Here is a 17,226-nt window from a genome sequence, read left to right as displayed (position 1 = left end):
GGCTAACATGATTCAAATGAATAAAAAAATATTCTTCGCCTCTGGGTACGCCTCTAGAATGTACTATATTGATATTCATAAAGAGTTATCCTCTTCATGAGGCTGATAGCCAATATCTCCCCAAATGTATCCAATAATAAAAACCCACAAACACCAGTCTATAAGTTACAATGGATGTACATCGTTAGCAGCAGAAGCTTGAAGTCTTTTGGAGGAATAAATACGAACAATAAAAAAATGTAGGTGGAATGAAAGAGGAGACTGATAAGTTGATTCAGCAAGTCTGACCTATGAATGTTGAACATCAACTATTCCTTTGACTTTTAAATGTTTAATGAAAGGAAATACAATTATGAATATGTAGAATCAGTTTGACAGACATCCGTAATAAAATGCCTCTAAAGAGGATTGAAGCAAGCAGGAACAGGACCTCTTGGAAAGTGACTGAGTCAGTATAGAACATAAAAGTTAAACACAAAGAAATATTTTTCTCTTCTGTATGAATGCAGTGTTAAGGAAGTATTTCCTGCACAACCTGAAAGGGGAGATTATTATTCAGAGAGTGGTCGACTGTTTATTTATTCGGTATCAAGAGCTGCATTGGTGATTAATGTATTGAATAGAAACAGTGCACTTAGTGATACGGAGGCTGTTGATGCTAAAATGTAAAATGTAAAATCTATGCAAAATTATATAAACCAAGTGAATATTAGATTCTGTATTATTTCAAAGCCGAATTTCGAAACACTATCAAAGTTTCCAGGGAATGCACTCCACGGCATTCACGAGTTGCCTAAACGCGGACTGCTTAGAAAACAGAAAGGCTACAGAAGAGTATAGATATGCGCTTTCTATTATTCTATTTTCATAGGGTACCACTGGCCTGACAGCTGTTTCGAAATGGTTGGTTCCTCTCAGAGACACTGTTTAAGTAAAGGTCTCTCTAAAAATTAGGCAATTTCCTAGACCACTCCCTACGAGAAACCGAAAAATCGTTCACGTTAAGGTTGGTTCCATCCAGTGACAGGGGCTCACCCCACCACTGAGCAGAACCGCTCATATTCCAAGGAAAAGCAGCCACCGACATAGCCCCTTCACTGACCACGCCGGAAAGCACTTCCCCTCCGGAGCCTCAAAATGCTCTCTCAGGCAAACCCTCAGAAATTCAAATCCCCCCCCCCCCTAACCGGGAGCAAAATGCCGGAAGAAACGTAAAGAGCAAAAACTGTAGTTCCAAAAAAGGAACTAAATGCCGAAGAAGTGTATTTTTCCTAAGTAAACTCTCAGTCGGTGCGTAAAGTATTTACTAAATAAAGAACCAAAAGGCTTCAATACGGAGTTGTAAAATTATGTATGTAAAGTGGATGTTTGGTCCAGCTTTATTATCCAGCATAATATATATCCATATATCCAGCCTAATGTCTTTTAAGATATAATTTAATCTGGGAAATCCAAATTCTCGAATCAACACTCATATTAATTTCGTTATATTCATGCTATTTCTTTCATTAACAAAGTTATTCTTTCATTAATGACTTCATTTCAATTCCATATAGCATACAATCATGCAGAACATAATGAGAAAATTTCTTCCTTGTTTTCTTTTATCTATACTGTATACTGATGGGATGACTAATGGTTGTGATATTACTAAAATTAATGAGGAATAAAACAGTTGTATATCTACATAGGAGTTCCCAAAATCTCTGTTTGAAGCGATCTACATCGTTTCAGTTGAATATACCAGCTAAGCGTTCTTGCATTATAAAAATAATGCATGATCATATCCATGGTTCATCTGAACCATGGATATGATCATGCTTATTAATGCTCTAAGAAGGGGTTGCAAAATTTAATATTAAATATTGCAAAAAAATAATTTTTAAAACCTTTCAATAAGATTTTGATTTTAATTATTGTTTGATAGAACCCTAATATTTTGATATTAAACACACAGGAATATTTTCTTATTCCTGTGTGTTTAATATCAAAATTTATTAATTTATCGAAAACTTATTTCACAGATATTTTTCAGTTCATAGCAAGACTGAGTGAAAATTTCGAAAGCAACGGTATCACGAAATTCTGAGTAGGCTGGACTCCAATCGTTATTTTTCTGCAAACCTGAAAGTATTAAGATAATAAATGTTGTTTCTCTTACATTTAGAATTCCTGAAAAAATTGCATAACACGATTTTCGGGATTTGTAAGATCGCTCATCATTCATCTGTCACAGAATATCAGTTGAGCATTACATAACATGATAGACCCTCACTAATGGTGAGTGAGGGTCTACCAAATCATTACATATATAGAGTTTATTTAAAATTTGTTTCATTTATGTTTGTTTATGTACACAAAGGTAATTAAGACCAGAGTAAAGATGCTAACAGAGAGATTGATGCAGGTTAAATACAATCCTACCAAAATAATAATGAGTTACAATGATCAGGAGTGTTAAGCGTCCCTTTTTTACGTTTGCTCATTTATTTGTTATCATAAGTTATTTGTTTTCTGAATAACCTATGTCAGATACGATCGCAAAAGCTTACTAATGTAAATAACCATCTTTAAAAAAAGTATTTAAATTAAAAAATTTAAATAAATAATTTAAATTCTCCCCCATACTAATTGTAACGGTAGAAAACACCAGCCCTCATGCTAGTGTTAGAAAACACTAGCATGAGGGCTGGGTTAAGAATTATCTCTTTTTTTCCCCTAATCAGTAAAATGTGCTCTATAAACCGAACATGGAAATTTATAAAATTAAATTATATATTAATTTATTAAAAAAATGGGCTTATAAACATCCAATCCGACTCCTTACGCTCAGCTATAAAGCATGGTGCACACCAGATGCAATTTGTTGTACACAAGAAAGGTCAGCACATTCAAAATCGTCCATGTGGTCCAGGGGAGCCTGATTCTGATGAATAAAACATTATTTTCTGTGAGTCCAATCACTACATTAATTTCTGTCTCTCTCGCAAGTTGTTGTTTTAGTTTAATTATTATTCTTATTATTATCATTGTATCGCGCCACATATCCAGCTTAAATGAGTAACGTGGCTGTGGCTTACACCGTCAAAATGTTATCATTCCATTTTATTTTTCGGCTCCTGCAGCACCAAAATTTCCCCTATAGGCGACTTTTGGTACTAAATATTTTTTCGTGGAAATCATTTTCCCATGCCTTCAAAAGTCTCAATATAAAATTTGGTCTCATTCTGTTTATTGGCTTTAGCTACAGATGCCTCCAAAGAGGGGAAAGTTATTTTATGGCCACCCTCTATATAAAATAAATAAATAAATAAATGAAACAAAGGTCAGAAGTGCCTACCGTACTACTGAACTGTTACAACAGAAGAAATATAAAACACACTCTAGTCTCATCTGCTTTGGATCTATTGTTCGTTATGTCTGATAACTGCTTGTATATCTACATCTATTCATGCCTGGTTGCTTCTTTCGCACAACTGATATGCAAATTTCTGGAAGGAATCTCCTGCTAAATTCGCACGTTTTGAGATAACGTCGAAATGGAATTATCTCGAAATAGATCGTCTGCAGCATTCAAATCCGATTCTTTCCAACCGAAGAGTAAAATTTTGTACTATACTTTTCAACAAAAAACGAATTGGCTTTCATAGAACTCAGCTCGTTCTATTGGTTTAGAATATTCCATAGCTGGTGCAGTTCCTCTCTACTCAAATTGAGTCATGGTTCTTGTTGCGTCATGCTGCATAAAATAGAACAGTGGAGTATATCACACGTTTAAACTCAAGTTTACGAGCAGAAGACAATCTCGGTGGATTTCTCACATCTCTGAACAAAATATGGCTTATACATTTATGTTTATATAATATAATGCATAATTACTGAGAAAAGTTTTCTGCTATTGAATCTGTGGTCATAATTTCTATTAGCATATTCGGTGAGATTCGATAAATGATTACTTATATTAATTGCATTATAAGATTGAAAAAAGAATGTACACAATAGAGTGAAATATTAAACAAATAAATATTTTTCTTCGGTTAAATATAATATATTGATTATTGTCGTTTAGATTTCCTTCATTATTTACCTGTTATTATGATCTGTTTATTTATTGAATTAGGTACTCTTCTGACCCGAACCAACGATCTCACAAGTCCCATCTATATATAGTTTTCAATGACGTATTACGTAAAAGCTTGATTGCGAGGTATTAATTTAGATTGCGATTAATTTTTTAGCTTTAATTTTCGTTATTAACTCATTTTAGAGCATTCAGTAATGTACTATAAATTGTAGGTGATATAGTAATCAATGATAATAACAAGGTAAAATGAATTTGCAAAATGCAGGGTTTTTTCTAGAAATAGCATTCCCCTTCTTTTAAGGCAAAGACATTTTAATGGGAAAACAGTAAATATGGAACGGTATCACTGGAAAAGGTAAATTGTTCCCACAATGTTCTTTTATGTAAACTTCGTTTAACAACACTTGAAAAGTACAAATGATTTTTTCTTAAGTAAGTGGCATTTAAACAATTATGGAAGTTATTGGATAAAAAATTCTGTACTATTCCTTTGAGATCTAAAATCGGATGTTCTACTGCCAGGTGAAATTATTTGAAATTTCAGAAATAATGTGCTATATTTTCGCCATGCAAAATTATTTATATGCATACCACACAAAAGAAAGTTCAGTAGTAATATTTTTGTTTGTTTTTCTTAAAAAAATCTCAATATTGCTACTTCTACTGCTGCTGCTGGTTTGGTTGCTATTTTTGAAATAATCTACGTCTTAGAAATAATTCATAATATCCTCTTAGCTGGAGGAAAAGCTAAAGGCTTATTACTCTCACTGCTATTAAAAAAGAAAAGAGAGAACACTAAAGTTCCTCAAGCTGTAATGCAGAATATATCAAGAATGTCTTGTTTCCTTTTCAATTGTTGATTACCAGATATCCTATCAGAAATACTGACATTTTTTTACATACTGATAAATTATTTGTGCCAAATTAATTTCGTAATTTATTATGATCAGTTTTAATTTTATTATCGAAAAATTATAAATTATTTGATACAGTTATCTTGAAAAAAAGGATTTGAATTATTTTAAAAGAAAAGCTGCATAATCTTCTTATTTTTTTGGGGGGGGGGTAAATACCTAATCAATCTGCAGATATTTCAGAGAATTTATTTCATAAATCATTCGCAAGACAAATGTTATGAACGTAAATCACTTGCGGAACATGCCCATTCATTGTAGTGTAAACTGCTACCAAAGGTACAGCTACTTTAATAATACCATGCATCTAACCTAGAAGAAAATATCGTCATGTCTGCTGATATTGTAACTCTTACGTGAATAATTTTTTCTGCCATGATTTCTGTATTCGTTATAATTTAATGAATTTCCAGATTTTTGTCCTCATGCCTACCCCATGTTATACGTAGTGATTTCTTCTTTGTACTACAAGAAAAAAATCAGATAACAGAAGAAAAATATGTAGTGAATTTGCAATGTTCTTTCTTCGTATTTTAAAAAGAAGTACAAATTATATTTTCTTACTATTTTTGCCATTATAAGATTTGATATAATTATTATTTGGTTCTGCAATAAAGCACACTGCAACGCCATCACTCAGTTTGCTGGAGGCTTGAAAAAACACACTTAGTCTCATCTGTGATGTTAATTTCCCTACACATAATAGTAACGTGTATTGATACCAAAGTTTTGCGGTTGTTGACATAAAAAACGTTTGCAGAGAGAAGGCATGAAATACTCCCAATAGTTATCCTTATTTTTATCTTATTCATTCGAAAATATACTCTAAGCCACTCAGGAATAATATGTCATTCTGTCTGTTAAAAATCAACTTAAAAATTCGTCTTCAAGAGGAACTGGAAGGAGTATTGTTTGTTTAGAAATTGCAGTTTTTTTAACTCTAAATTTTAGTCGATAGGTAGAGAGAGAGAAGGAGAGAGAGTAACTTCCCTATCGTTTAACTAATGTAATTTTTTCTTGAGTGTAAATAAATGTTTTTATTATTAGTCAATAGAGTGCCCCCCCCCCATCGTTTGTTTACAATGCACTGTTCCTAAATAAATGGACCAGAATGCGAGTAAATAATAAGTTATTAGAAGTGTAATTTAAGTGCTTGTAGACCACAACTGTTTATTCTATTTTATTTGAAGGAATGTATGCTAGAGAGAGAGAGAGAGAGAGAGATTTAGCTGCCGTACTACTGAGTCTTATGCCGAGAAAGGAATACTGGTCTCTCAGTCAAAACAAATGAACTTTCCAGTATTCTTAGGTATACGACAAGTATACCTAAGAATGCAAAAGGTGGATAAACTGCGTAAATCACTAAAGGATCCATAAGATAGAATAAAAATTTAGCAAGGATAGGAAAAATAAATAAACATTATAAGATAGCACCCGATTAAAGCAGTAAAATTAAAGATATAAGAATAAAGATCAAAGATTATAAATATATATAAAGTTTACAAAAGAGCAACAACAGAGTTTACAATAGGCAAAAAGAGAAAAAGCGCCACATTTTACACCTTAGACTCGGGACAAGCAATGCCCTTACTTCATGATGATAATTTCTTCCGAGAAATTTTTGACCACAACAACTGCACTTTACACATGCAGTTTCATTTATATTTTCTAAATTTGATTACTTCATATGCTGTATTTTGCATATACTCCATTAGTTTTTTTATACACATCTAAATGATAATTAATCAAGATTTATTATTTAAATATTACTAGTTTACTCCATTTAAATTAAGGAGATATTTAATCCCACATTATTTCAAAGCGAATAAGAAACTCTAAGATAGAAATAAAAGAGTTTCATTCCGAATATAGCAAACTATAAAAGTTCGGCAAGTCCAAGTGTAAGTAAATACCTGGTAGTACAATATCGGGAAACTCGCAATAAAAGTGGATAAAGCTACGATCACTGTTCTTGGTATGAGCCCTAATATAAAACACATCCCCTAGGAGATGTATGTTGTTTTACATTAAGGGACAGGTCACTGCCTAGACCGGTTTCAACCTTTATTGAGGTCTCAGCAGTGAGTAGGTAGACCAAATAATACCAAGATTGTAGTGATAATAGCTTTAATACTTTACAGTATGAGTTGTCAAAAGGTGCACAAATAAATTAATGAAATAAAGAGCCAAAAGGCTTCACTTCGGCGATGTAAAAATTATTTAAATTATGGGGATATTTAATCCCCCAGTCTGGTTAGCGGATCCCCTATCAAACCAAGAGACTGTAGTTCGAATTTCGATGTGGGCATGGATGAATTTTATTTCCCTGTGTGAGGCCACAGTCCGCTTATTCTAGTCCGTAAGTAGCTTGGAAAAGTAACATGTTTGGTCTCTAGATAAGGATTTCCGGACTACGAAAAAATAAAAAAAATGCAAAATTAATAAAAATAGAAAAACTTTCCGTGGGTGTATGCGACATAAAAAAAGGAGAAAACCTAATAATGTAGCATTATATTCAATGTCAGATATACGAAGTCTATTTGTTGTGTATTCTGGTGCAAAGAAAGAAGAAATGACGATTTCCTAAACCATGTTTTACTCGAGTAAACGATGATGGAATGCTTTACATGCGAAAATGGCTCGATCACACTATATGTGATGCTCTCGTAATGATAATATGATGTTGAATCGAACTGAGTCAACTGAAAACATCATGGGTAATAACCAGTTGAGTTTTCTTTTAGTTGAATGTTCATTATTTGCTTTCATAACATAAGATGATCGGTTTATTAATTTCAAACTACGCAAACTTTTAATGATAACGTGACGTCTTCATAAGTAGTCACTGAGAACAAACAATATAGCACTCTCTCTCTCTCTCTCTCTCTCTCTCTTTCTTTCTCTCTCTCTCTCCATATATTTATGTACTTATACCATAAATGGTTTTGCTTTCTTTTGTGCCAAATTCCTTAGAGCTTGGTGACAAGGTGATAACACTGATAACACTTGGCTTGAATTTACTAATTCTAGAACGAACCATCTGGAAGAGGTGTAGAATTCGTTTACTTCAGATGTATCCTGATTTAATTCAGTGTAATTAACTGATAATTGTAAGCTGATAAATTCAGTTCAAATAAATTACAGTTTAACTATATATTTGCTATTTGCTTTCATACATGATATTTTTTTAATTATTTCCGGTATTTAATTTCATTTTGTTTCATCCTGCTTTGCACGAGTTCATTTTTATGCTTATCCGAAAAAGAGGTATTAATCCTTTATAAATCCTTTAGTTTAGCAAATTGAACAGCGTCTTAGTCACTGGGTTTCCATCAATTACAACCTGTCCCCCCTTCAACGCGACTTTAATGCACGCACAGATAGACAGGTTCGCAAGGCCCAGGGGATGCAGCCCCTTGTTAATAATTACAAGAAACATGTGACAGTATTCCCTATGTATAATGTGATTATGCATGCGGAATTTTAAAATATCATAAACTGTTCTTTGTGTTTATTGCAGTGCGGAATATAGAGATAATATGGATGAGAAATTTACTATGTGGATTTTTCCTGCTACAATACTGTCAGACATTTCTCTCTCAGTACGTTACTCAGGGTAATATCAACAATCAAAACAGTGATTCGTAAGTCAAGTATTATGGTCAGTTACTTTACTGCTGTACAACGTTTCAAAGCTATACTTTCTCATTATACTGGTTTCATTCACTTAAGAGAGAGAGAGAGAGAGAGAGAGAGAGAGAGAGAGAGAAATTGAAACAAATACTATTACAAATTTCATCATTTAACAGACTTCGATAGTCCTTTAGGGAATATTTTATTTGCTTTATCTGAATATCATTGATGCCTCCTAAAATCATCGCATTATTAAAACAATCCAGCCAAAGTATAACTTTTTCCAAATTCAAGAGAATTATATATTTTTGCAACGTAAAATGAACCGCTTGTCTGGCATTAAATATATTTTTTTCAGTGTATATCCCACCCACGAAATAAATCCTGTAAACCCATTATACATGTTTTTCAACTAAATTAGATAATCTGTAAATCTTCCTCTAGAGACCGAACATAGTAATTATCTTCAAGCCATTTCAGGCTTGGTGTTGGTCTTACACCGACTGATTCAACTCGTCTACTTGTTAATAAAAAAACTCGTCTACTCGTTAAAATGTTACTGACAACCATCGATGACCTCAGGGGAATTCGAACCAATAAACCACGAAGCCAGAAGTTTGAAGAGGAAGTACTCTCCACTCTGCCAGTCCAGACACGTTAGTTAGAATGCAAAATTACTATATAAATCCTCTTCCATCTTTAATTGGTCCACTTTATTACATATAAAATATATTTATTAGATATTTAATATTATATTTCAATAATTATTGCAATGATGAATTGTACTGCACTAATTGTTGTAGCTAATGATTATTATGTCGATACAATTTTCTTCAAGAAATAAACAGATTTTTCTTCTGTCTGCGATGGGAATTCAACTTGAAGCACAGAAGAATCCTTCAAGCAATCACGCAGTTAACATAAAGAGGTAAATGTGTCCAAAGTATACAACTTCTCATTCTTACACACCTTAATAAATATATTTATAGTAAAACGCATGCATAGCATTAGGATTCCATAAATTATGCTTAATACAGAATATAAGAACAACTGAGGAAATAATTTGGCTTTCAAATGAATATGTTAGTGTCAGCACAACGCAATATGGATTTTCACAAAGTGGAATGGAATAACCAACGGAGTGCAGAATGAAAAATGGGTTTCCTTCAAATATCCTCTTCAATAAATGAGTTTTGCTTAAATTACTACTTGCGGAAACAAATGGCATTCTCTCTCTCTGCATTACTTCCTCTAAATAAAACATTGTCCACACAAATGAGGAAGTCATTAAGAGACAAAATGCTGAGTACGTTTCTCGAATGAATAAGAAGCTTATGGATATTAAGTCAAAATATTGAGATAATTCGGCCCACCGTTGAGATCAGGACTCTGGAAGAAACAAGGAAACAGTATACGTAAAAAGCCAAGATCGGTATTTTACTGGATATCGATAAGGAAGGAATTTTAAAGCTTCAAGTTTGTCCACGGCATAAAATGTTCATCATACTGTAACAAGGAAGATGAGTTATCATACTGACACTCAAGAGAAGGAAATGAGATAGAATTATGTCTACAGCAAAATACACATCGCGACAGGGATCTAATCAATATGTTGTTTACGTATTGCTTTCATTACTTTATCAATAAACATAAGCAGCTGAAGAAACAGCGTTTTAACAATTTACAGTTGAACAGCCATCATGAAGGTTGTTTCCTTCGTAAAAAAAGATTCGAAACCGTCTTATCTCAGAAATTGAATTTGCAATTCAAAGATCTTTGGGTTGCCTTCCCGCAAAACACATTTGGTTTGATTTGATTTGAGTCCTACCAAAATAACGTATGATAAGAGTATTTAATATCTTTTTCATATGACTTTAAACTCATGCACGACTAGATGATTTGCTTGTTTTGCAGATTCCACAATTTACACAAGGAAACCTGTGGGAGAAACAAGAAAACAATGTACGTAAAAAGTCAAGATCCGTATATGGGCATTCAGATCCAAGTCTTTCAAATCGAAAATCAGCTTTGTGCTTTCATAGGAAGAATTTTGAAAGTGCCCCTCATATGGGACAAACTGGTAAGAGGAAAGTGCATCAGTCAGCAGACATATAATTCCGTCTTATTCTTATCTTTGAAACATCCTTCTGCATAGGTTTATATAATCCTAGATCTTCAGCATACACGTTATCAGATTTTTTTTCTCATTCTATCCATTTTTCTTCGCATTACAGCGATCGGTATTTTAAGTTTTTTAGCTTTGGCGTGGGATACATAAAAATACTTCTAGGCATTTTATACCGTATTGAACTTCAAGGATTTCCAGGAGATCACATAATGAAAACTCTTGAAAAAAAAAAAAACACTTCAGTTTTTCCCATGATGCCAAATATTATTCAATTTCTCGAGTTTGTTCATGATTTCGTTTCAGTAAAATAGACTAAAGGTTATTAACTTGATATGAATGAAAGAGATGAATCTTTACTCAATATCTCAACTTTGAGACCTTGATTTTTTAATTTGCATTAAAATTTACGATGTATGTCAGATATTAACAACGAATAGCTGAAAAAGGAAAGCTCCATATATAAAATAAATATTACGTAAAAGTATGAAGAAAGTGATTTGTTTTCATTGTATCACAAACTGTTCAAAAAATTTTCTCCATTAAGTTTTGATATTAGATCATTTCTCTGCAAATCTACACTAACAGTAATGTGTTCATTTGCATGCAGGTTAGAAGGATTTGTGATTGAGAGAATGTTCACACCGATGTACTGGAATGAATTTATCTATTCGCTGTTTTCTACTGGAAAACGTTACTACGAAAGTCTAAGAATTTCAGACGAGTTTGTAAAAGGGGTAAGTGAATTGATAAAACAAAAATAAAGCCCATTAACTAATAATAATTTCATTTTAACTGAACTTTCTATTCTGGAATATAATTATTATATAACTTCATATAGAAATATTTATTAAGTTTTAAAGCTAATTTCATCGCTGCTAGATTTATAAAATATTTTCATGATGCTTTCACATTAAGTAAAATTGCATATATCTGAAAAAGCAAACTGACTGCAGAATCAGGTTATTGGAAAGCATCAGAAGATAGGTTAGCAGGTCTTATACGGGGATGCAAGGAATTATCCTCTCGGAAACTTGGAGTTTTAATCCCCCAAAACAGGAAAAATAGACAGAAGAATACACGCAATGAACCGAAAAAAATAATAATCTCATAACCTTGGTATTAGACCTATCTCACTTTCATTTTGAAAAACGCCTAAAATATTCCCCAATCAGGAGATACGTCCACGAGATACAGAAAGCTGGTGCAATTTATTCTCTCATTCCTACAGGGACTTAATCTCCCAAGACCTTCCAAGTATCCATGGATTTCATAACCATAATTCCAGAATAAGGTGGTTAAGCTCTACGCCAATAAGAATGCTGTTGGCGGCAAAGTGCGTGTGTTCTCCTGGCTAAATTCCCTTCCTGCGAACAAAAATCCGGGTTTATACATACATGCATACATACGTATATATCGGCTAACAAGCCTATTACCAGGATTTAAGCATAATATGATTTTACATCATTTACAAGGCACAACAATATTCATTTGCGAAACGAGACAGAGCAGTTAAAGAAACATGGCCGTGCTGATATTGTGGTCTTGTATTTTGTAATTGTGGTATGTTCCGATTTATTATTTATAAAAATAAAATAAATAAATGTAAAAAAAACCTTATTCCAGGCAATATTCATTATTACTGTAAAAAATAGAATGGCATGAATATTATATTGCATCATGTATTTTAATTTGCTTTTATTAATTATTTAGAAATAGTTATAAAAATACATAAATTTTTTAACGCTATCAGTTTAAACCGTAATGATAAATGAGAAATTACACAATTCTTTTCTAATTCTTAAAAATATTTTTAAGAATTAAAATAAAAAAAAAAGATGATTGTTGTGATGTATAAAGTTCAACTTAGAAAATTAACTTTTTTTTTTCTTACATACAATTCTATATAGAGGTTCCATTACTCACAGTCACAGTCCCACTCGAATCAGTAAGGAGAAGGCCCAAATTACTCAGAGTGGTTTTTTTTTTTTTGCCATAATTAATGTATTCCTTAATTTGATCAAATTCAAGATAAAGCTTGAATAAAAGTGGAACTGATGTTCCTTATAGCAACTAAGTTGATACCCATACCGCCCTCGGAATTAGGAACCTTTATGCAGATGTACGTAAACGCCCCATACGCACCGAATATACAAAATACTTGGTCATGTGCGTCGCCTAGTGTTCTAGGTACCTATTTAAGAATGCTGCTGGTTAGTAATCAACAACAGTGTTGATCACAATGGGAAAAATTATTTTTCACAGATCGATAAATGGCTAGTTGTCGGTGCCCATCTGGCTGGAACCAGGAATCTGAAAACAGGAGAGCTGACTGCTCTCTCTCATCTGAGAGAGAGCAGTGAGCTCTCTCTGACAGAAACTCTGCCAGGAACAAGATAACCATCCTGTGAGAAGGCTTGTCCTGACAAACAGAACTTACTTGTGCAGTAATTGATCGAAGCATTTAATGAATGCTGTAGTTTATACATATCTCACTTCGCAACAGGATGCAAATTAAGCTGCTGAATCCAGCAGCTTAATTTGCATCCTGTTTCTGGGTTTAGTTTTGATAGATGTTACATAAGAAAAAATTCTTTCAAGTATTGCGTCACTTGTTGGCACGATAAGGCATGTTAGGGCATAATTCGACAGTTCTTTAAAATTGTTGTGTTTCGATACTGCTTGCCAAAATTCTAAAGCTTCCTTAGGGATTCCATCTTGTTTGAAGTTTTCTTCTTCATTCCACACAACAACGCTAATTTTCTGTATTGGTCTTCGACTACATCAACATCGTTTATTAGGTGGAAAATTGGCAGATCAGAAAATTTTCCCTTTTCTGTTTGGCTTAGAATAACAGCAGGATTTATAAGTGACAGACCTTTAAATATATCAGCTTACGCAGGGAGCTGCTTGTTCACTTGATTCATCGATTCTTGAAGCATGGATTGGCACCTAAATTTCATAGACTTTATTTTATTATTTTCTTGTTCCATATTAGGAGAAGTGCTAAAGCTGATCAAGTACGTCCTAATTTCTTGATCACATTTAATTCCAAAGTCTACATTTCCAATATTTTGCATGTTCCATTTTCGTTGTACAGCCTTTGATAAAGACTATCTCTGTGTGCGCGCAGTTCTTTGGCAAGATCGTAAAGATCAGCATACGTTTGGTGGAACGAAACATTAAGCCTTTCGAACTCTTTAACAATGGGAGTAGTAAATACAAAGTAAAAATAATTCATCCTATCTTGTAACATCTCTTTTTCAAACAATGCCTTATACCTTGTATTCTGACCTCCAGATTGTTTACAGCAGGTGAAGTAGATAATTAATTCTTCCCAATTTAGCAGTATATTATTAAAGAATTTACCTCTCTCTAACCACCTTGTCTTGAACAATTTCATAAATGAAAGGGGAGCATCTCGTTCCTGGTTATCTTCAACTGCTGAATTCATCACTTTAAAACGAGCCTTAAAATTTCCTCTTCTCATACTTCTATATGAAAACCACGAAGGAATTTCAGTCAAAATGAATCCAACATTGGATGGCAGCTTTGAAAATGCATGCTGTATACAAATTGCCAGAGAGGGGCAAACGCACTTCATTTGAATACAGTTCGGATTTTCATTTCTAATCCTAGTCCACAGGGAATTGTTACTTCCAACGATAGCAGAAGCACCATCACTAGCAAACCCAATTCAGTTCTTAAGAGTTTGATTATATGAAGCTAACACTTCCGAAATTTTATTAAATAAAACCTCCGCTGTTGTCTCTACAACAGGTATAAGACCCAAGAAAGCTGTGTGAATTTTATTTGTTTCATTGCAAAAAAATCTAAGAACTGTGCACAAATGCTTTGTATTGCAATATCTGTAGATTCATCTACTTGTAATAGATACTTTTTACCGTCTAAATCATGCTTCAGTTGCTTTCTCAATGAATCAGCAAATACATTTTCTATAATTGCAATACATTTGGTTCTGTGCAGTTTAATGCCATCAAGAACACTATTTTGGCAATGTTTATTAACTACTTCACTTATATTATCTACAGCACGAAATGAGGAATGACATGCTATTGCAAGGCTAAGTTCTATTTCTGCTTATTTTTCCCGGACATTCATGGACGATTTGATAACTTTATGTAGAGTTGTTTGTGATGTACTAGGAGATTGATATTGGTGTTTCGAAATTGAACATATTACTTGCATATTGTCACAATGCGGGTAAAATTTATGCAAAATATTCCATATAATAATGCATATGATTTGAAATCTTTGTACAAATGGCCAAATTAGTGGCCACATTTGCATAAATGACCAAACTGATTTTTTCATGGTCCCAGAGTTTAAAAAAGTACCAAATGTTTGCAATTTGGCCATGAAATAGCCAATCTGGCAACCCTGTGTATAATCTCAACTTTATTTCCGTGTAACTTTACATTTCTTTTGTGGTTTTCGTTTTTCAGGTAATTGATCGATAAAAAAAAAGAGGGCGTATCAGAAAACGGAACTGACGATCGCGGAGAAATGCGATTTTCCAGAACTGACCAATACAAACCAAAACGTTTTTCTGGACTATTTATTGAACCTACATATCAAACAAAATGTTCTGAAGAAACTCATACGTTTATGTCCGCGGTATATATATTATCTTATTTTATTATTAACATAAGTATCTGATAAATAAGATGAGTTAGACGCAATAAGTTGTCTCTTATTAGAGGGGGTTAATAATCCATTATTACTAATAGATTAATTGAAGTAATGTAATAATTTTGCTTATATATAACAATATCTTTTATTCTTGTAACAAATTTAACTTTTCAATTTTTCCATTATTCAGGGTTTCGCGACAACATCAATTAGTATCGGCTGGTGCCTCTACTGTATAGGACTGTATCCAGATGTGCAGGACAGACTTGAAGAAGAATTACGGAGCATAATATTCAGGATAACATGACTATAAAGATAATTTTTGACGATCTCAGAAAAATGAAGTATATAGAATGCATAATAAAGGTAGACATTTATGCCAAAAAAAAAATCTGTAGTTATCATTTTAACATTAAAATTCACTGCGTGCGCCCTAGGCACTCAGAGAAATTTTAAGAAACCAGCTGGCGCTACAAAAGCAAGTAATCTGAGATATCAACCTTCATTTTTCTTCGTTAATTTATTGTCATTCAGTTCAACTTAGCGATATAGGTCCATTATGTAGTAAAGCAAAAAAAAAATTGAAATGTAAATAGATCGGAGTCTATTGCTATTCAGAAATCAACATTTTAAAAGTATTTTAAAAGCAGAAATTCTAACTAAAACTCCTAAATTTTATTTTTACATTAGATGCAATCGTTCGCTTAGTTTTTAAGTATTTATGTTTGGTCAGCTGGTTAGGATTTACTACCGAATCAACTATAGCTCTGAGGTCATTATATTATAGATATTCTTTGCGGGTTTTACTTTGGCTGATACGTCAATTTGAGTAAAAAAAAAGCGCATTTCTGAGAGAAAAATTCTCCAGCTTTTGCAGGAGTACCTCTACGTTCTGGGCCGCAACTGAACTCAGTTCTCTTCAACATACAATTTTTCCTTCCGTTATATCATTACTATAAGTCCTACTACCGACATTTCTAAATAATTAGAAATGATTTATAATACGCCCCTATTTTTTAAAATAAACAACATGCGAAATCTTGCTAATAACCATACAGGTTATTGTAATGCTTCCAAAATACTCCTTTTCAATTTTATCAAAAAGTTACTTCTTTGACCAAAACCTCTAACACTCAGCCATACTAGTATAGAATAAGTTCTAAAATTTTAATGGATAATTCTGACAAACGGATCATCCGCGTGTCAGTCAGTTTCGAAGACTTTCTTCAGTTTAGAAGGTCTGAGTGTTCGAAACCTGTCGAGAACTCAAAGACATTTAATGAGAACTTTTCTCTAGAAGCTGAGTTAATCTATCTCATGTGGTAGTAGTTGCAGGATTTTCTCCCAAAAACCGGTTTACTTATCCCTTAACTAGGCCAGAAGAATATAGATATCAAAACAAAGATCTTAGATCTGTAAACAGAACGGATTATTTTTTATTTAACTCTGTCAGTTGCATGATATATTTAATATATCATGGAATTAGAAATAGCTATTTCTTCTTTTGAGCATAAATTTAAGATATATTGGATCGGATATAAATATAGTCCGTTTCAGTTACAAAATTATAAAAGAAAACCATATTCATCTAGACATGTAAATACAAAAAAGAAAAATAAACATAATTTTATTTTCCTATAAAGAGGAGAGCGTATACTTTTCAGGAGATCATAACAACGTCGTCAGTTGACCCAGCAGTTACAATATTTCTGCAATACTTTCAAGTATTCATACATATCAAGTATATTAAATATCCACACTCTAGTTAATTCAGAGTCAGAGGTCAATCAACTCATGTAGGGATTTATTCTACAGAC

At 33.0% G+C, this 17,226-nt stretch overlaps 1 protein-coding gene across 1 annotated transcript in view; it reads left to right on the top strand.

The window, feature by feature from the left end:
• The first annotated feature begins 9,497 nt into the window (after positions 1 to 9,497).
• The window catches only part of LOC150099574 (cytochrome P450 4V2-like), a 63,269-nt gene continuing 55,540 nt past the window's right edge, over positions 9,498 to 17,226 (top strand). Inside the window, exons 1-2 of the mRNA XM_090403464.1 lie at positions 9,498 to 9,559; positions 11,367 to 11,493. Coding sequence (XP_090259590.1) covers positions 9,498 to 9,559; positions 11,367 to 11,493 — 189 coding nt within the window. The remainder of the gene's footprint in view (positions 9,560 to 11,366; positions 11,494 to 17,226) is intronic.

The sequence above is a fragment of the Typopeltis vanoorti genome, chromosome 14 (genome assembly GCF_054136105.1).
Source record: "Typopeltis vanoorti isolate ZY-2024b chromosome 14, IOZ_Tvanoo_1.0, whole genome shotgun sequence".
NCBI lineage: Eukaryota > Metazoa > Arthropoda > Arachnida > Uropygi > Thelyphonidae > Typopeltis > Typopeltis vanoorti.
The sequence above is the reverse complement of the archived record's forward strand: the minus strand, read 5'-3'. Positions and strand labels throughout refer to the sequence as shown.